The 21,774-nt window shown below is 46.6% G+C and overlaps 1 protein-coding gene across 1 annotated transcript in view; it reads right to left on the minus strand.

Annotated features, from left to right (window-relative positions):
* The window catches only part of LOC124722118 (calcium-dependent secretion activator-like), a 412,570-nt gene that overhangs the window by 309,368 nt on the left and 81,428 nt on the right, over positions 1–21,774 (minus strand). The window contains exon 3 of the mRNA XM_047247324.1: positions 18,118–18,123. Within this exon, the coding sequence (XP_047103280.1) occupies positions 18,118–18,123 (6 nt within the window). The remainder of the gene's footprint in view (positions 1–18,117; positions 18,124–21,774) is intronic.

The raw sequence follows: 21,774 nt of genomic DNA on the forward strand, positions 1-21,774 counted from the left end.
CACCTGAATTCCTACTGGTACTTCTGGTGTCACATTTGCACTCGCAATCCGTTTCTGTCGGCGGAGTCCTCCCCGGTCCGTAAGATTCGACAGTTTGGCTCCTGTTCCGTCAGTAAACTTACCGGTCTACCCTTGAGCCATAACGTACTCGTTGCGTAATCTATGATTACTCTTAAGCTCTCGCAGAAATTCTGTGGCTAAAATTCCTTCATACAGGACATCTAACTCGTCATTCAGTACCTAAAACTTATGTTTCACACACACATCGTCTTCTATCCTCAGCACTAACACTTCGTCTCCGCGCGTGTCTTAACTTCTTTAGCGATCCCTTTACGTTTTATTCTTTCGTCGGCGTTACTGCCCACCACACTCTTCAGTGCTGATTTCTTTATTACACTCACCTGAGGGGCACTGTCTCCAACGAAACTTATTGTTCCTGCGCTTCTCTGCTCGCATCTAATATTTACAAAATTATTCCCGTCCTTGCAGTCTACCGGGTAGAGCTTTGAGCCAACGGTCGACTGCTTAGTCAAGCCTCTCTTTCGTTTCCCGGTTTTTGAGTCCTCAGATTCGCTAACCTATCATCGGCATGACACTGTCGGGCTACGTGTCCTGGTTCTTTACAAACATATCAAGGGTCTCGCCTGATCATACGGCCCTGCATGCCCTTGAAGATCGCATCGACGACATACCGCCGGTCGCTTGCTTCCAATTCCCCTGTGATGCCCTCTACATAGTGTTTCCTTTATTCTTATCGGCGGTGGCGGAGGATACGATGCCCTTTTTTTGTTCCACGGCAACTTAGCTGCATGTGGTCTAATTTCCTGACGTGTTTTTCCTTAGTGCAATTCTTCGCATGATGACCTTCTTTCTTCCGGCAAAAATACTAATCGCTCGGGCGGCTGGATTCACCGAACTTTTCTTTACAAGACGCGGTTGATGCTGCTTCTGTTAACGCTAGATCTACTGCTTGTGCTAAAGATAAACCCTGTCCTCTTGCTTTCACCATTATTTTAATCCTCTCATCTTCGATCCCCTGCATGAACACTGCCTGCGCCAGCCCTCCAATTAGAGCATGGCTACCCGGAATGTCTGATGCCCTCGTCACTCCCTGGACGGCTTCTCGGAATTGGTGTTGCAATCTATCAACGCAACTCATCCATTCGGCAATATTTTCGGCCCGTTTCTGTTTACTACATAGTAATAAACATGCATGGTAATCCGCAGTCCGTTTTGAGTCATAGTTCTCCAGTAAAATTCCTTTCACATCTGCCCAAGTTGCTGTCAAATAGCGTACAAGTAGCTTACTTCGAGTTGCGCCCACGATCGTAGTTTTAACAACTTTTAATATCACACTATATTATGGCTTGGCGTTATTTTGAATGTTTTGTTACAATTGTCTACGAATTCCCTGAGTTCGTCTTTACTTCCATCAAAAGTTCTTGGGATTGACTTAAATGCACCAGACAAGACTATATGCTTAACGGCAACATCACTACCTTCCAGATGAATATCAGATGTTTCTTCGTCCGTTTTCGCAGCTGTAGACGGTATATCCATACTATGTTGGTATCTACTCACCCTGTTTCTCGGTCAGGCTGCGCTGTTGTGTTAACGTCTCATGAGGATGAAATTCGGTGCGGTCAGCACACACGTGCCTCTGATTGAAGTATTGGTGTAGCCGGCCTCAGTTGTCTTAACTGCTGCGAAGGCGTCCTGTCTTGTTTACCACTGCGGGCAGCTCGCTACGCTCTCGTAGTTCTTCGACACGGGTCGTTGAATTCTTCTCGACTACTTCTTCTTCTTGCCTCACTCCTACTGCACACTGAAAGGGCTGATCTGCCTGTGCGTTGTACCAGATTCATCTTGAAAGCTCAAGCCAATTCGTCCTAAGATGGACCTTGCTAGATCTATTAATAGAAAATCCTGTCTTCCATACTCTAAGGCACCTTACTTATTAGTAACGTTGGTCACGACATACTTATCTCTGAAGCTCACGGTCAGATCCGTTCCTTGGAATGCGAGCATCCACGAAAAGAAGTGAAACAGTGACGGACTAGCTGAGATTTTTCAAATCTCTGCGGTTGGAGACGGTACAGAATGACTAGGGAAGCATATATGGTGATTATAGGGAAAATGAGACTCTGAAGCCGGCCGGAGTGGGCGAGCGGTTCTAAGCGCTGCAGTTTGGAACCGCGAGACCGCTACGGTCGTAGGTTCGAATCCTGCGGGCATGGATGTGTGTGACGTCCTTAGGTTAGTTAGGTTTAACTAGTTCTAAGTTCGAGGGGACTGATTACCTCAGAAGTTAAGTCCCATAGTGCTCAGAGCCATTTGAACCATTTTTTGAGACTCTGAATCGGAATCCTGGTCTGCTTTTTATTGCTTCTTGACATATTTGCAAAGAACATGCAGAGGAGCACAGACACTAGTTTATAATTTGATAAGTGTAGAACATATATGAGGTTTACAACCTGGCCTATAAATCTGTTAAGTTTCTGATGAACACAGTAATATATGGTGCTGTACACTCTGCTCCTCTTCCTAAGTTACAAGATACACAGCTAATATTAATGCTTGGACGATTTTTTTCTGTCAAACTTTGATTATTTGGTCATTACATTGTACTAACGACTGGGTGCCCTTGGTCTTTGCCGGCCGCGGTGGTCTAGCGGTTCTAGGCGCTCAGTCCGGAACCGCGGGACTGCTACGGTCGCAGGTTCGAATCCTGCCTCGGGCATGGATGTGTGTGATGTCCTTAGGTTAGTTAGGTTTAAGTAGTTCTAAGTTCTAGGGGACTGATGACCACAGATGTTGAGTCCCATAGTGCTCAGAGCCATTTGAACCATTTGAACCTTGGTCTTTACATGTATACATATAGTCCCTCCCTCCCCATCCTCACCGCAGTTACTGCTGTCTACCAATTATCTCTTTCGGCACCTATGTAAAACATGTTTTGCTACATGAAAACAAGTCTAGAATCATTCTCTATGATGAATGTTTTTTACGAACTTGAAATTAAGAAAATAGTATTGTAATATGGGTCATAACTCACCATTAGTACTATGTGTGTGTGTGTGTGTGTGTGTGTGTGTGTGTGTGTGTGTGTGTGTGCGTGCATCGAATCTGCCATCGACATTAGGTTCATATCTCTTTCTCAGTTGACTATACGAAGGTGGTATATTGGCTGGTGAGGTTTTCTTTTTGTTTAGCTACAACGATTGCAATAGTGTCTGCCCTCAAACAAACTTAGTTATATATTACCTCATTTGTTGTAAAAAAAGTATTGATTGGTGTTTATGGCTTCAGTGACTTTAAAAGTGCTCTGTTGATGTAATATAATTACATTACTTCGACAGACTTGATCTATGGGTCCTCTCACGGTAGAGCACAGAACTCTAATGACACCTGTTGGATGAAAACAAAACGGAGGGCAAATGAGAGCCATCTGTTGCGGTAGCAATTCTTTTGATGTTTAAGCTCTTTTAACAGCGCTAAACATGGAAAATTCGGCGGAATTCTTTAGAGCTGTTTGAATTCTATTAGTTAGCTAGTAAGTTAGTCTACTGCACTGAAGGGTTTTTCTGTTGAGGTGAGCTTAAAATTGAGCCCTATCGTATTATTTAAAATTCTGACATATTTGGCAGGCAATGTAGTACGGTTTATAATTGTCGATTGGAAGTGCAATGTCGTTAGGTTTCAGCAATAGTGGATTGTGATCTGAAGTTAGGTTATGTCTGGCGTCCAGTGAGAAATTTACTGCTAAGTTCTTGAAAATACACTGGTGTTCAAAATTAGTGCAACAAATTGCTGTTTCTCCATCCTGTGTCTAATCCACGATATAATCACACAAACTGTCAACAGATGTTCGTATGATCGATGGAAGCCGGCCGGAGTGGCCGAGCGGTTCTAGGCGCTTCAGTCTGGAACCGCGCGACCGCTACGGTCGCAGGTTCGAATCCTGCCTCGGGCATGGATGTGTGTGATGTCCTTAGGTTAGTTAGGTTTAAGTAGTTCTAAGTTCTAGGGGACTGATGACCTCCGATGTTAAGCCTCATAGTGTTCAGAGCCATTTTTTGATCGATGGAAGATGGCTTTCGGTCATCAGACAACCACGCCAATGACGACATCAGGGCAGCTATTAAACGGGGTAGTGTTTGTCGGGTAGTTCCACATCCACAGTCGCTCTGTACTCAGTCACAGACTGTCTAGTATGTCACAGACCAGACACCTGCCAGACTCTCTGTGATGGTGGAGTATAGAAAGAATGGGAGCAGGACAGTCGCAAATCAATCGTTTTGTTGTTTCTGTTTGTGGGAACAGCTTGTAGGAACTGAAAATTTGTCCCAAATACAAGGGTAGGGCCGACCACGTGTGACATCAAAGAGAGAGGACCGTTATTTTGCTGTAAGGACACAACAGAACCGTCTTAGTACTGCACGGCAACTGACATCTTACCTCACCGTATCCACTGGACTATTGTATCAAGGCAAACGGTGTACAGAAGGCTTAGGCAGATTGGCCTTTATTGTCGGAGACCTGCTGTATGTATACCTCTTTCACATCTTCACAGAAGGAAATGTCTAGAGTGGAGTCGTCAAAGTGCCACTTGAACCCTCGAACAGTGGGCCAACATTCTTTTCAAAGATGAGTCTCGATTTGGTCTGGATTGATTCTCAATGGATTAGCATCAGGAGGGAATGTGGAACATGATTTCGGGACCCAAACATTGTGGAAAGAGATTGATATCGAGCAGGATCACTAATATTGTGGGCAGGGCTGTCCACTCCAATACCTCTTCATAGAATTGTACGTATGAATTGGCAAGGTTTAACTGCTGTCAGGTTTAGTCATGAAATCTTGGGACCTTAAGTGTAGTTACTGCTAGGTGCTGTGGGCCCAGACTTTGTATTGATGGACGATGATGCTCGACCTCATACAGCACAGGTGGTTGACGTTTTCTTGGAAAATGGAAGATACTGTACGGGTGGCGTGGCCTGCTCGCTCCTCCAATTTGAATCCCATAGAGCGTGTCTAGAATGAACTAGGGAGACAGGTTGCATCACATCAGCATCTACCAACCATTCTCCAAGACTTGTGATCAGATCTGCAGGAAGAGTGGGCGTTATTGTCTCCCCCTCAGGGGGCTCAGCATTTAGTTACGGGCTTAGCGACCCTGTGGTCCCTGAGCTGGGGACTGAGAAGTCCTCAATACCGTAAAGCTCTGAGCGTGCTTCAACGACTACCGTAAGGCGCGACAATGGAACGTTGTACGGTACAGAGCATGGGGATCTTGGCTTAACTGCCTGGGTTGCGAGGATGGTATAAACCTCTATAAAAGGAACTTCAATCTCAAGGCGTGCTGCGCGCCGAGGGGACGCGTGGCTGTTGAGGTAGAACAGTTGCTAGTGGGCGACCTCTGGGGAACCTGCAACCCCCCAGTTGTATTAGGCTTACCCAGGCAAGCGGGGCTCTGTCTGGGTCTGTCTGGGTGAACATTCCTTCCCCTAGCTGCTCGTGGGACCACCATGAAACGAAATACGAATAGTACGCAAGCACGAGTCCCTAAGAAAGGAAAGTTCAATGCTTTACAGTATGACCCCCCAATCGTTCCCTTCCCTGTCCACATCAGGGGAGGAACGGCGGTCTAAATTACCTGGTGAGACGTATTCTCCTCGATTTCTGGTTTGCAGCCGAACAGATGGGGACTCGTTTATGACCACAAAGCCTCAGTTTTTTGTGGAAAATTTAGAGGACAATTTCGGAGAAGTTGAGGGCCTGTCTAAAATGTCTGGAGCAGTCCTCATACAGACAGCATCCCCAGCACAGTCACGGACATTGCTTGCTTGTAACAAGCTCGGTGATGTTGCAGTCTCCATTATGCCTCATAAGAGCCTCAATATGGTTCAGGGACTTATTTTTCATCGTGACCTGTTGTTGCAGTCTGACGACGAGCGTCGTGCAAATCTGGAATGCTGTGGTGTCCACTTTGTACGACGTGTCTTCAGGGGACCTAAAGATAGTAGGGTCGCCACCGGCGCCTTCATCTTGGCCTTCAAGGGAGACGCCCTGCCCGAGAAGGTCAAGGTGATGATATATCGATGTGATGTTAAGCCTTACGTCCCTCCTCCCATGCGCTGCTTCAAGTTCCTGAGGTTTGGGTATATGTCATCTAGATGTGACGCCAACCCTACCTGTCGGGATTGTGGACGTGCTTCCCACCCCAACATCCCGTGTTCGCCGCCCCCTGTTTGTGTCAACTGCAGACAGAAATATTCACCTTGTTCGTCAGACTGCACGGTTTATCAAAAAGAACGAAAGATTAGGGAGTATAAGACCTTGGACAGGCTCACTTACACAGAGGCTAAATGCAAGTACGACCGACTTCACCCTGTGTGCATTTCACGACGTTTGCTGCAGCAGTTTCGATATCGCCATCCCTGGCAATGAGCCCCCAAGCTCAGCCACTTCTTGTGGGCCCTCCAGCCCGGGCGTCTATTCCTGCCCCCCAGGTAGTTGGGGGAACACCCTCATCTGTTGCTCCCCTGTTATCAACAGCGAGAGTAACAACCCCTCCTTCTTTGGGGACTTCAGTCCCCACCTCTGCGCCAGAGAAGTGCCTGCCTCCTCTGGCTCCCCTTGCGCGGAAGGGATCTTGGTGCCCTCCCTTCCACGGTTACTGCCCCTCTAGATGTCAGCCAGTGGCTGAAAAAGCCACAACCTGAGGGCCATAGGGCTTTCAGGTCTTCCTCGGTCCATGGGACTGGGTCGGAAAAGCCCACCCAGCCTGATAAACCGAAGGACAAATGGGACCCTAGCAAAAAGAAGAAAAAGCAAAAGGAGAAGGACATAGAGACAGAAAAGGAGTTCACCACTGCACCTGAAGATGGTGTGAAACATCTAGCGTCCCCTCAGCAGCTAGATGTTGCTCGACCTGCAGCTCCTATGGAAGTTGATCAGGCTACTTCGCAATCAGTGGCGGCGAGCGCTTCTAAGGCGTAACCTATATCCCCCCCCCCCCAGGTTCTTTCATGTCTTCAGTCAGATGCCATTATCCTTCATTGGAATTGTCATGGTTTTTTCCACCACCTTGCTGAGTTGAAACAGTTTTTGTCCCACTTCCCTGCCACTTGTGTAGCCCTACCAGAAACCTGGTTTCCTGTTTGGCAGACCCCTCCCCTCTGTGGCTACCGGGGTTACTATAAGAACCGCATAGAATACGACAGGGTGTCTGGCGATGTCGGTGTTTATGTTCTTGCCACTGTTCCTAGTGCCCCAGTGCCACTTCACACAGCTCACAAGGCTGTGGCTGTTAGAATCCAGGCAGGAATGGAGCTTACCATCTGCTCCCTCTACCTTCCCCCAAATGAGGTTGTCCCTCTTGCTGACCTAGCTGCCTTGTATGCCCGGCTCCCCCCACCATTCCTCCTTTTGGGGGACTTTAATGCCCACCACCCTTCATGGGGTGGGGCACAGATCTCTGGCCAGGGTAAGAACCTTGAGGCCTTCTTGGCACAACAGGCTATTTGCCTCCTTAACACGGGTGCTCCCACATACTTTAGGAGGACTCATGGCACATTCTCGGCTATTGACCTCTCTCTTAGTAGCCCAGGTCTTCTTCCATACCTCAGTTGGAGGGTCTACGACGACCTCTGTGGTAGTGACCACTTTCCTATCCTGGTTTCTCTTCTTCAATCCCAACCCCCTGACCAGCTGCCACGATGGTCTCTTCGTGGAGCTGATTGGGCAGCCTACACCTCAGCTACTATGTCCATTGCTCTGCCAACTGGTGACATTGATTTGGCAGTGGACGAGGTCACTATGGCTATTGTTTCTGTTGCTGAGGCAACTGTCCCCTGCTCTTCAAGTACCCTGAGGAGTACGTCAGTCCCCTGGTGAACACCAGAGATTGCAGAAGCTATCCGGGACCTCTGGCGAGCCCTGCAACGACACCGGCGTCATCAGTCCTTAGAGAATCTGGCTGCCTTTAAATGGCTGTGGGCCCGGGCTCGGCGGGTAATCCGGCGGAGCAAACAGGACTGATGGGAACGATATGTTGCCACCGTAGGTTCTCGCACCTCTCCATCTCAGGTGTGGTAGCGGGTTCGGCGCATTTTTGGCTTTCGCTCCCATGCGTCTGTCCGTTGCCTTTCTCTTCGGGGTACACTTTGTACTGACCCAATCGCCATCGCCGAACATCTGGCAGAGTACTTCGCTCGTATTTCCGCGACAGCAGGCTACAGCGCAGAATTCCGCGCCATTAAAGAGCAGGCTGAGCAAATGCAGTTGTCGTTTCGCACGCACCGTTGGGAACAATACAACACCCCATTTAGTGAATGGGAGTTCCAAAGTGCCCTTACAGCTTGCCCCGATACCTCTCCAGGTCCAGACCGAATTCACAACCAGTTTCTTCGCCATCTCTTGGCGCACTGTCAGGGTGCATTACTCGCCCTGTTTAACTGCATCTGGACGCAGGGCGTTTTCCCAACTCGTTAGCAGGATAGCATTACCATCCCAGTGCTGCAACCTGGTGCAGATCCGCTAGTAGTTGACAGCTATCGCCCTATCAGCCTTACGAACATTATGTGCAAACTCCTGGAACAGATGGTGAGTCGGCAGCTCATGTGGATCCTCGAAGCTCGGGGCCTCCTAGCCCAGCAACATGGGGGCCTCCATCAGGGCGCTCAGCGATCGACAATTTAGTCTCGCTAGAGTCGGCTATTCGTACAGCTTTTACTTGGCGAGAACATCGAGTTGCTGTTTTCTTTGATCTTCAGAAGGCGTACGATACCACCTGGCGCCATCATATCCTTGCTACACTGCACGAATGGGGCTTATGGGGTCCACTTCCGATTTTTCTACGGAATTTCCTCTCGAATCGCTCCTTTCGAGATCGAGTTGGCACATATTTTAGCTCTGCTCATATTCAAGAGAACAGTGTCCCGCAGGGCTCGGTTCTCAGTGCTCCCATCTTTTTGGTGGTGATTAATGGTCTTGCAGCTGTGGTGGGCTCATCGGTATGTTCCTCTCTATATGCTGATGACTTTTGTCTTTATTACAGTTCCCCAAGCATCAGTGTCGCTGAACGGCGGCTGCAGGGAGCTATCCATAAGGCACATTTTTGGGCTTCCAACCATGGTTTTCAGTTCTCAGCCTCCAAGACCGGAGTGATGCATTTCTGTCGTCGTCGCACAGTCCACCTCCATCCAGAGCTCTACCTTGCCAATGAACTCCTTCACATTGCGGAGACGCATCGCTTCCTTGGCATGCTGTTTGATGCTCAGCTCACTTGGACACCTCATCTTCGTGAGCTTAAACAACGGTGCTGGCGGCACCTCAACATCCTTCACTGCCTCAGCCACACCGTTTGGGGGGCTGCACGAACAACCCTCCTGCAGCTCTATAAGGCCTTAGTCCAGTCCCGTCTCGACTATGGGACTGTGGTGTATGACTCAGCAGCACCTTCAACATTGCAGATCCTCGACCTGATTCTCCATTGTGGCGTCAGACTGGCGACAGGTGCCTTCCGCACTAGTCTGGTGACTAGCCTTCTAGTAGTAGCTGGAATCCCTCCCCTACGATTCCGCCGACAACAGCTGCTTGCGTCCTACATCGCCCGTGTCCCCCCCAGGTGGTCCACAGCTCTTTTGTGGATACGTGTGTAGCAAGCACAGGACCCTGAGCTAATGTGGCCCCTTCCTTTCCGGGCTGAATACTTTACTTTTCCGCATCCTTCCCCATCCCCCATCTTCGCCCCCCCTTACCTCCACCTCTTTCCTTCCCTTTCTCCCCCTCTGGGAGTATGTTTAGTGCCTATGTCCAGAGACGGACGATCGAAACTGTACAACAGTCTCTCTTCTTCGCTTTCTCTGCTAGCAAGTCTTTGTCCTTCATTTGTCCTTCTCTTTTCCTTACCTCTTCTCTTTACCCTTTTCTCCGCTGTGGCGTTTGAGACCTCTCTTCTTTCCTTTCCCATTTCTTTGTTCGTCCCTTTCTCTCTTTTCCTCCCTGTGTGTGTCTGAAGGCTGACCCACGCATTCCCATGCGTAGCCGGTGACGGGGTAACGCATAATTCCCCGCCCTGGGTAGACAGGTAGGACACGTACGTACCCTCTGGTAATGGCCAGGCCCAGAGAGGGGTGATTACCCGAGCTGATACCTTCCGAAAGTGCCGATTGGTCCCTCCGTCCGTTTCTTGGGAGGTGTGACCTGAGGTGTGAACAATCACCTAAGGCGGGAGTGACCTCAGAGAGGGCCCCCACAAGGAAGGAGTGCGCCACCAGAGACGCCAGTAATCCTGGGGGATACTTCCGCAATGGTTTCCTCATCATCTACTATGCCTGCTCACAAGCGTAAGTTCAATGAGTCTCAGCCACGGACAGTTCTTCCATCGTTGCCACAGTTCCTTGTTGTTCCTTGGTCTGACAAAGGTCAAGACTTCTCCACGGTCAACCCTTTCATTATTCAGAAAGGTGTCGACGGAATTGCAGGTCCTGTAAAGTCTTGTTCCCGATTGCGAAATGGCACCTTGTTGTTAGAAACAGTCAGTGCCCTCCAGGCACAAAAATTGCTGTGTACTTCACTGCTACACACCTTCCCTGTCCGGGTGGAAGCGCACCACACCTTAAATTCATCACGTGGGATCGTTTATACACGCTCCCTCGACGGATTGTCCGACGAGGAAATTCAAAACTACCTGTCTGACCAGGGCGTAACGGCTGTTCATCGAGTCATGAAAAGGGTTGACATGAACATCGTTCCAACCCGTACTGTCTTCTTGACATTTGACAGATTTCAACTCCCATCGAACATAAAAGTGAGCTGTGAGATAATTTCCGTTCGCCCTTACATCCCAAACCCTACGTGTTGTTATTGGTGTCAGCATTTCAATCATACCAGCCAGTCCTGTTCCAATCTGGCCAAATGTGTTACGTGTGGCAAGGATGCCCATGAGGGTGCTTGTCCACCTCCATCCCCTCGTTGGATCAACTGTATGGGTGACCACGCTGCTTCCTCTAGAGATTGCCCCATTTTTAAAGACGAACGTCAAGAAATTAGAGTGACGTAAAAGGTGTCGACCTTTGCTGCGCTAAAGTTATTCGCCAGACGAAAGCCCACTGTGCCTCAGACAGGTAAATACAGCACTGTCCTTGCCCCTCCTCTGCCAACGAAGGAGGCAGCCACGCAGACTTGTGATCTCACCTTTAGTGCCACGGTTGTCAGATCGACCAGCGCAAAGACCGCCCATTCAACCTCCCCACTCTCGCCTGCTCACTCTATGGCTCACCCTTCATCGTGTTCTGCTAAATCTTGAGCCCCAAAATCAGACACCCAGACTTCCAAAAAAGAGCCTACTTGTGAAGATTTTTTACGTACCCCAACGTCACAACCATCGGTTCTTACTTCATCTCAACGTCCTGTTTCCAAGAAGGCTAATACGAAACCCAGTTCCTCTCCTTCCCGCCACGGAGTGTCTCATCTACAGCACCACATGGCGGTAATCGCCCTCGGCCATCTTCTGTGTCGCCGAGGCGCACTGCTGGCGGCCGCTCAACCAGCCAATCGCTGGTGGCAAGAGCTGCTCCCGAACAACCTATGGATCAGGATCTTCTGCCTTTGGCTGAATGCTGTTCCACACTGTCGGTCGCAAGTTCTGAGCAGTCGTTGAGTTGAGTGCAACCCTGATCACATTCTTCCATTTTCTGTCCACCCTATGTCCATTATCCATTGGAATATCCGCGGCATTCGAGCCAATCGGGATGAATTGTCGATCCTCTTACGATCCTACTCGCCAGTCTTCTTCTGTCTTCAGGAAACAAAGCTGCGTCCCCACGATCGCTTTGTTTTCCCCCATTTTCAGTCAGTCCGATTTGATCTCCCCCCTGTTGAAGGCACTCCAGCACATGGAGGACTGATTATTCTTCTCCATGATATTTTCCATTATCACCCAATCCCCTTAAACACTTCGTTCCAAGCTGTCGCTGTCCGTCTTTCCCTTTCTGGATACACATTCTCTCTTTGTACTGTTTACATTCCATCGTCCACACCAATGGCAGGAGCTGATCCCCTTCATCTTCTTGGTCAGCTTCCGCCCCCCCCCCCCCCCTATTTGCTGGTTGGGGACTTCAATGCCCACCACCCGCTTTGGGGATCTCTGCATCCCTGTCCACGCGGCTCACTATTGATAGACGTCTTCCACCAAGCGGATCTTCTTTGCTTCAACACTGGAGACCCTACATTTTTGTCTGCCTCCACGACAAATTTCTCTCACTTGGACCCTTCGGTCGGTACTGTTCCGCTAGCTCGGCGTTTCGAATGGTTCGCTCTTGCGGATACACACTCGAGTGACCACTTTCCATGTGTCCTTCGATTGCAGCCACAACTGCCATATATGCACCCGAGACGCTGGAAGTTTGCCCAAGCCTATTGGACATTTTTTTCGTCTCTAGCGATATTCGATGACCGTCACTTTCCTAGCGTCGACTATGAGGTCACTCATATTACAGAAGTTATTCTTACAGCTGCGGAATGTTCAATACCTCGCACCTTCGAATTGCTCCGGCGCCCCCCAGTTCCTTGGTGGAACGAGGCACGCCGTGACGCAATACGTGAGCGGCGACGTGCTCTTCGCGTTTTCAGGCACCATCCTACTTTGGCCAACTGTATCCGCTATAAGCAGTTCCGTGCGCGATGCCGTCGCGTCATCCGCGATTGGAAGAAAGCAAGCTGGGACTTCTTTAATAGCTCATTTAACACCTTCACTCCCTCCTCGGAAGTTTGGAGTTGGATTGGACGGTTATCTGGCGCGCCTAGTTTCTCCCCGGTCTCTGGGCTCACTGCCGCGCATGATACGTTAGCAATTTGTAACTCACTGGGCCAACACTTTGCTGAGATTTCGAGCTCTTCAAATTACCCACCAGCGTTTCTCACGAAGAAACGTGCAGCGGAAGTGCAACCTCTTGCTTTCTCCTCTCAAAATCACGAAAGCTATAATACTGTTTTCTCCATGCGGGAACTCCAACATGCACTCTCTTCTTCTCGGTCTTCCGCCCCAGGTCCGGATGGTGTCCACATCCAAATGTTGCTGCATTTATCATACCATAGTCTGCGTTACCTCCTTCGCCTTTATGATCGAATTTGGGCCGACAGTACTTTTCCCAGACAATGGCGGGAATCTATCGTAGTTCCTCTTCCGAAACCTGGAAAGGACAAACATCTCCCCTCTAGCTATCGCCCCATTTCTCTCACGGGTAGTGTATGTAAGGTTTTGGAGCGTATGGTCAATTGCCCTTTAGCCTGGTGGCTGGAGTCCCACAGTCTTTCAACACCTGCCCAATGCGGTTTCCGAAAGCATCGTTCTGCAGTTGACCATCTTGTTGCTCTCTGCACTTATATCATGAACAATGTTCTCCGGAAACGCCAAACAGTAGCAATATTTTTTGATCTGGAGAGAGCATACGATACCTGTTGGAGGACAGGCATCCCCTGCACACTGTTGTCTTGGGGATTTCGAGGTCGGCTGCCCCTTTTTCTTCGCGAATTTATGGCAGAGCGCACATTTAAAGTGCGGGTGGACACTACTCTCTCCCGTACTTTCTCCCAAGAAAACGGGGTACCCCAGGGCTCTGTGCTAAGTGTTGTACTGTTCTCCATTGCCATAAATCCAATTATGGATTGTCACCTTCCTGATGTCTCGGGCTCCCTCTTTGTGGACGATTTTGCGATCTACTACAGCTCTCAACGGACCAGCCTTCTTGATCGACGGCTTCAAGGATGCCTCGATCGCCTTCACTCTTGGATCATCGAAACCGCCTTCCGCTTTTCTCCCAGTAAGACCGTTTGTGTTAATTTTTGCGAAGATGGTCACAGGCATGAAGGGTCGCGGACTGGGTAGCTGAAGCAGTTTTGATCAACAACGAACTCGACCGCATGTTGCTCAGAGAGTCCACTTCGCCAAACTTGTCTTCAGTGTGTTCCACAAAAAATATAATTTGGTTTTAGTGAAAGTATCCCCATCAGTCCTGGTGCAAACCAGATAGCGGGGAAAAGGTTTCGCCCCTAGCCGACGAGCCTGACCCTCGTCGCAGGGGCTAGCCTTGGAAGGGAAGGCCGTTTTCTATTCAAAGAGACGGCTGTAGAAGAACGGTCAGAGTTCTGGACCCATATGCGTTTCATTTGCACAGCGTCCGCCCTGATACCACCCACTCCGATCAGGGGCTCTCCTCATAGGCGCCACCCAGTCACAGCAAGGGCCGTCTGGCTCGGCGGCCATTGCCGGGAGTTTCGATGCTCCAGGATGACAAGCAACCACTCCTAGGCTTACATGAGGTCACAGCTCAGGCATCAGAATTAGGATCCCTGTATTTTCAGGGGTGTGTGTTTGTAAATCCGTTAAGCTGTAAAAAATGAAGAACATTTTTGTTTGCCATTATGTATGTTGCAGATTGTTTACATTCTTCATTATTTACATTGTTTCTACTTTACTATCACCTGTTTATACTGTTTTGTGGCAAAATAAACACAACCTCGCCAAATTTTCCGTTTGTTGCACTAATTTTGGACACCTCTGTAGCTATACCTAGCTTATCTGGCTGGAATGTCGGGTCTACCGGTAAGCTTGTCGGCTTTTAGAATCCGTAAATTGATACTGTTAATAAGTCTTCGAGGTCGAGCAGTTTCTACCTTTTCGATTAGTTAGTTGGGAATTCCAAAGCGGATTTATGGTGTTTCAGTCGGCGACGGTCACAGTTTTCCAGAACGCACTTTGTTTCTGCAGAACTTTCTCTACTGGGAGTTGGTTTCGGCTGTGGTAGACAGCGAAGCAGGTAAAGTGCGCGCAAAATACAGATGTGCAGTCGGCTGGGCAAACGTAGAGAGAGCAGCAGTGGTGGGGTGCCCCTCAAAGTGCTGTAGGGAGAAATGCCAAGCGCTGGTGTCCTAAACTAAAGTCTACGCTCACACGTTTTGTAAATATTAAGTGAAGCTCGTGCACACTTACACTTCCATGGTGACCATCCAATAAGATCTACTGTCACCGGTGCTTCGGTTAGTTTCTAAAAAGATTCGTCGCAGACGGGTAACTGAGATGTGATCATCACTTCTCGGCCCAATCGCCAATTTAATTGCAGAGAGTAGGGTAGAGGAAAAAAAAGTGCAGCAGTTTGATGAGCTGTGGGAAAAATACCTTCGCAACTGTATAAGCTGGGAAATAGGACAGCTAGCAGAAATTTCGTTGCTGCTGTGACAGTTTTGGGATCCAGGATAAGGACTGATTTGTTAATACTGTTAATGGGCATGCAGGAAGTATGATGTTTCCCTTGAACTTGCAAATAGAAAATTTTTCATTACAGGCTTAAACAAGGAATCAGTTGGAAGCAGTGCTAAATCAAACAGTGCACAGGAGATATCACAAAATGCATCGTTCGTTGTTAAAACGGTAAAAAATGCAGTGAACGACCTTACGTACTACAATGCTCAAAATTTTAAATAAAGAGCATGTAGAACGTAGACCTTTTTGTCGACAGGCCTTCCATTTACTCGCTGTCTTCAGAAAAGTCGGAATTCATCACCGTTATCGCTAGTATCCTCAGTATCGCTGGCACGTAACTCGATAACCATTTCTTCCATTTCGTCTGTCAATTTTTTCTGATCTGCAGATGATTTCTCAACACTTTCCACATATCTACAAATTACCGCCCATCCTTGTTCAGTAATGGAGGAAAATTTTTTCTTAGCTAGCTTCCACACGTACTCCAGCTTGAAAATAATTAGTTCTTTGCCAGTGCTCATACCATTTCTATAGCGTTTAGTTCGGGATGGTAAGGGGGTAAACAGAGAACAGAATGACTATAATGTGCCAAAAGTTTATCTGCAGTGGCAACCTCTGCAGGTTTGTTGCTTTCTATTAAGGCAAGTAACTCGATTATTTGGCATCATTGTTTTCAAATTTTATTCTGCATTGTTTGTATTATATGGGAATTGGAAGACGGGCTGGTTTCCTTAAAATACTCTAGAAAGTTTTACTTGTGCAGTCAGGTAGTCAACTGTAGGAATTTGGGTTTTCTAAAGTGAATTACTTGTGCTTTTTACGTGTACACCAGTATTTAGCAGTTTCGCATGTAGAGTATTATCGAGAATTCTAGAGCTAATGAGTTGTGCGTACTCGTTTCAGAACAACCAACCGTTGAGTTTCATTTTCCTATGCTAAAAGCTGAAAGTCTGCATAAAGAGAAGAGAGAACAGCAAAGATAACATTACACAGTGTAGAAAAAAATTGTTCGCTTTAGATCATTTGAAGAAACACCTATGGCATCGTGAAGCTTGAGCTTCTCCCGGCCTATCGCATATTCACGTAACTTACGAGAATGCAGTCTTGTAACGTTCTCGATAACATACGTTATCCCTGAGTTATTTTAATGTATCGCATTTATTTTTAGCTGGTGATTTTTTCACTTTATCTTCTGTCAGAAAGTATACACAAACGACGAAAATTCGGGTACGTGGATGCAAATGGCAACTTAAAATAGGAAATTTTAGTATGAAATATAAAATACGATGGGAAAGTCAATTCTAGTTATCAAGTGTTTCAAAATTACCTCGTTTCACACATACGAAGATAATACGGGATTCCTAGAATGCTTAATCACAGTGGTATTTTTTCCTCGTGATAGTCATATCACGTTGTTGTTTGTAGCTACAAATTTTCAACAACGCAAACGTGTTGTCTGGTAACGCTGATTCACAGCCATGCAAACAATTTTAAAATATATAAACAACATACATCGTTTATTGGACAATTAATACCGCAGAACTCAGACTGTATCATGCCAGGGAAAGTTTCATGCAGTGGGTGTTACAAAAAATGCACTGCTATTTATATTTTTGGTACTACTTACACTTTTATGTTTCTGTCTGAGGAAGACTGCCTCATATATTAAATAAATTAAATTAAAATGTGAAATGGATGAAACAGTGCAACATGAAGAGCACCAGGGAAAGTGCTGCTATGATGCACGCAAATAGTACGCAGGTATACACCATGTAGCACCATGTAGCGAGGCGTACTTTACACAGTGGAAATGAGAAAGGAACATCGTGCGCTAATGCTTGCACATTAACTGAGTTATTACGCTTCTGTACATTCATCATTATCCATCACACAGTTGCTGGCAGATCATCTTCAATAGTTTGTTTCCTAGGCACAAAACAGTCCTGCAAAGAAAAGGTCACAGAGACGTCTGGTAGGCCCTACTACCCAAGCTTCTGGTCAAGCGATGGGACCAGTAATGAGACAGAAAAGCATTCTCTCGCGCTACTTATAAGCTCAGTGGGTAACAGGTCTGCTGATATCGCTAGCCAGAGGAGTTTAACACATTAGAAATCGCGTTGAGAAACGCTAGAAGTGTTTGACAGGGCGCCATCTTGTTGATGGACACTCCTCTCTGAAGTTGTAGGCCTAGCGATCGTATTTGCTGAACGGTTGAGAGTTTCCTTAACGAAAATCAGAGGGTTCTGTTGGTTGCCCACACTATGATGCCGACAGTTGGTCTTGTACGTCTGACTGTTTGATACTTTCAGGTAGCTGCTGCTTGCTTGATCGGGGCTGCACTTGCATCATTGGAGTCAAGGCAGAATTGCGTCGTTTCTCCTTTTGCAAACACACCTCAAGCGATAAGCACGCCGAGAAGAAAGCCTGCTGAGCGGCATTCTTCCTCTTATCTCATTTTCCAACAAATGATTTCTGATGGCCCAAGCTAACGATCCAGTTGCATCATTGGTACGTCGCTACTGAGCACTGCATTTACTGCCTTCTGTCAGCGCCTAATTCAGATATGGTGTCTCCACATATTTGGAGGTGTTCATTTCTCATTTTCCACTGGTGTATTTAGTAATAAATAAAAGTTCGAAGTATTTCTACTGGGTTCCTTATTAGAATTCATTGCATGCCGACATTCCACACGTGCAAAGAGATGGCACAGATACGTTATTTACGTGAATAACCGCACGTCATAGATCGTGCCTATGACATGCGGGCTGTGAAAAGTGCCACCCTATCTCCAAACGAACCAACACACAGTACATGCACTTTACACACATATCGATACCACTATGTCTCACCTTTTCCTGGTTTTTGCAATAAAAAGAGAAAACACAATATTAATAAAATTTATTTGAGAATATTCCCTATGTATAACTAAAATTTTTAAGTCATCTAACTGTCCATTAGATTAGATCTAAAATAGTTATTGTTACGTGATTTACTTGACATAACTCCATATAATGAATTATATGATTTTCATTTCAGGTATGGATGATTTCTTTAGTAATATAGGCGCAAAATGACACAGGGCTCTTAAATTTACTCTGTACTCCACTACTTCCTTCTTTAGGCCTTTGGCGCACCTCTGTAGCATAATTTAGACGAACTGACGGGTTTCTGCACGACTGTGTTCCCTTTGTAGGAGTATTTCTGAAATAATGTTATTGATATTACCCTTAGGTTGACAGAAATCTAGAAACCACCACTTTGCACAATTTTACAGCGCGCGAGCGTGCGAGCACCCCGTTCCACCCCGCTCTCCTCTTACTCCCTCAAACATGCAGGCACACACACACACACACACACACACACACACACACACACACACACACACACACACAGATCATGCTAATATTCAATGGTTACTCTATCAAATTAGCGTCAGATAAGTCTCTGCCATCTTGCACGCATGGTGCTCGGTATGCCAGAATCACCAAGAGCTGGGGTCCACAGCCTGCACGTTGTGACGTGCCGGCCCTTTTCAATGATGTGTCTGTTTGCCTGCCTCGTCTGTCCAGGGACAGCAATTCATCGTATGTTGTGGGAACAGAGGTGAGTCTTTAGCCCTTTGGATCATATTCTCTCTCTGATGTAACACTTCAGAGCACTAATTAGTCAGAGCAGATGAGACATTTTCTTCTCATTATGATTTGTTAGGTGATCGTAGAGACTGAAACACTAAAAACCATAAATTCGTTAGGAATTCTAAACAAATAAACACAGCCAATAGCAACTGTTGAAAAAACCCGTAATACTCCTTACGCCGAACCGTCAGTGAAGATCGTGGTGTTTATCTAAAAATTATAGAATCTACACAAAAAGTAAATTTGAATTCTTTGTTGACAGTCAGATCTGAAATAATTCTGAAACTCTTTAGGATGATCACAATGAAGGCTTACTAAACTAGAACGTTTCGGATGGTCCTCACTGATCACTGATAAACTTCGAAACACCGATGTGGTACACAGAATCATTTGGATAGGGGTATATTTTTCATGCCAGTTCCATTGTAAGGAACTGGTTCATTGTGAAAACTGCTGACTAGCTAGCTTGGCAACAGAGCTGAACCTAAATGCGGTAGCGAACAGTCTAATATCTTCATGATAGACTGAATTTATCTTTTCTGTATCAATACAACCTTTTTCTTCTTGTTTTCCGAAGCGTTTATTCTGTCTAGGAAGGGGTCCACTTTCTTCAGGATTTGGAAAATTCATATTATTATTCAACTTATAACTGTAGACCCTTCCTGATGCCACAGTTGGCAATGTAACCTAAGAGAGGGAAATCGACTGTGCTATCACTCTGTGAAGCGTCATACCTTTGTTCTGTGTGTTATCGTATTTTAACTGTTTGTGTTTCTTATTGTCAGAGACTGAATTTTGGGATCAGCCCAGAATTTGCCTAAACGAGCGTGGGATACCGCCTAAATACCATACTCAGACTGGCAGGCGTATTAACCGAAGGTCGTTAGTCCACGTGTGGATTCGATCCGGATCTGGCTCATCTCGTGCGGTCGCAAGCTAGCACCCTGCGAGTTACACCGAACGAGCAAGTCTATACACGTGAAGAATTACCTAAAACTTGCGTCACAGATATGTGAAGTGCTATTGATGTATGGCTTTCATAGAAGCGGTTGATAATCATGGGCTTTTATTGTTCGACAATAAACAGATAGTAATAACATGTAGAAAGTGTATTTTTTGCAAACATACACTTTTTAAATGGAACAATGCCTATTGAGACTATTATGACGTCAGTGGTGTTCGTTGCATGATTCTAGTAAGAGTCGTTTACGAGATATCGTACTTTGAAGTGTTTTCACATTGACAATTGTTTGTGCCATTGAACCTGTGTAGTTGCTGGTTACGATGTTGTTATATTTGTTTTCTTCGAGTGCATTGCGACTTCATTGCTACTTTCTCCGTTAGTGTGTTACAGTCCAAGCGGTAGGTCGTGAGTGGCCGATGGGATTTACCAATGCAGAAAAAGCCGACATGCTTATGGTGTTTGGAGTGTGTAGAAAGAATGCAGCTCGTTCTTGTACGATGTATGCTGCAAGATATCTCCATACACGTCAATCATCTCGGCGGTTATTTGTCAACCTCCTCAATCAGTTACTTGAAAGTGGTAGTATAACACCTAGACGACGTATAAGAAAGAATAAGGTGACGACAGAAGAGGGGGAAATTAATGTTCTTGCTACTGTTGCAGTTGATCCACACGTTAGCTCCCGTGCAGTCGCACGAGGAAGCGGCATGAGTCAGGCAAGTGTCCTATGCATTCTCCGTTGGCATAGTTTCCACCCTATCACATTTTTTCTCCGTCAAGAGCTCCACGAAAATAATTATTAGAATCGTGTTAACTTCTGTACATGGGCCTTAAGACAGGAAGCTCCAGATGTATCATGTATCATGTTTAGTGATGAAGCCACATTTACAAATTATGGCAAGGTAAACCGCTAAAACATGCGCTATTGGTCTGCTGACAATCTCCGTTGGCTTCGTCAAGTAGAACATCAGCGTGCGTGCAGTGTAAACGTGTGGTGTGGGATAGTGAATCATGAGTTCACAGGTCAGTTTTTCATAGGCGGAGCACTGAACGCACCGAAGTATCGCAGCCTTCCAACAGACTATCCTCCACGGATGCTAAAAGACATTCCTCTGCATACTAGGAGGAACGTGTGGTACCAACATGATGGTTGTCCAGCTTATAGTACACGACGTACTACAGCACGTCTTCACGAACTGTTCCGAAATCGTTGGATTGGACGCAGGGGACCTGTACCTTGGCTGGTCCGTTCCCCGAAACCGACGCCTATGAATTTTTTTTCTGTGGAGAAAGCTGAAAGATGCTGTATAGAAAGACATATCAATTACACCCGATGATATGCAACGACATATTACTGCAGCCTACGCTGACATATGTGTGCAGCTGTCCTTCCATACCAGACTGGAAGCGTGTATTGCCTGAGGTTGGTCGTTTTTAACACCACCTTTGATGGTACATTGTCTCGTTACTTGTTAGAATCCCCATAACTAATGTCTGTACTTATGTTATTCTTTAGTGTGTGTTCCCATAGGAATGGCACAAGTGTCCGTGAGGAAACTTCAAAATACGGTGTCTGCTAAGCTACTCGCACTACAATCTTGCAACAAACACCACTGACATAATTTCCCCTGCTTTTAGCTCGTTAATGTCAAGAGGCGTTTTTTCAATTAAAAAGTGTATGTCCGTACAAAAACACAATTTCTAAATATTATTACAGTGTGTTTATTAGCTAATAATACGTGCCTCATACTACCAATCCATTCTGTGAAAACTGCACCTCAGTAGCACTTTCCAAATCAACAATAGTTGCGGTGCAAGTCTTAGGTGATAACCCTCTATACATACACCATAAATCTACACCTACATATGTACTTCGCAAGCCACCTTGCGATATGTGGCGGAGGGTA

This window comes from Schistocerca piceifrons, chromosome X (assembly GCF_021461385.2).
Source record: "Schistocerca piceifrons isolate TAMUIC-IGC-003096 chromosome X, iqSchPice1.1, whole genome shotgun sequence".
Classification (NCBI taxonomy): Eukaryota; Metazoa; Arthropoda; class Insecta; order Orthoptera; family Acrididae; genus Schistocerca; species Schistocerca piceifrons.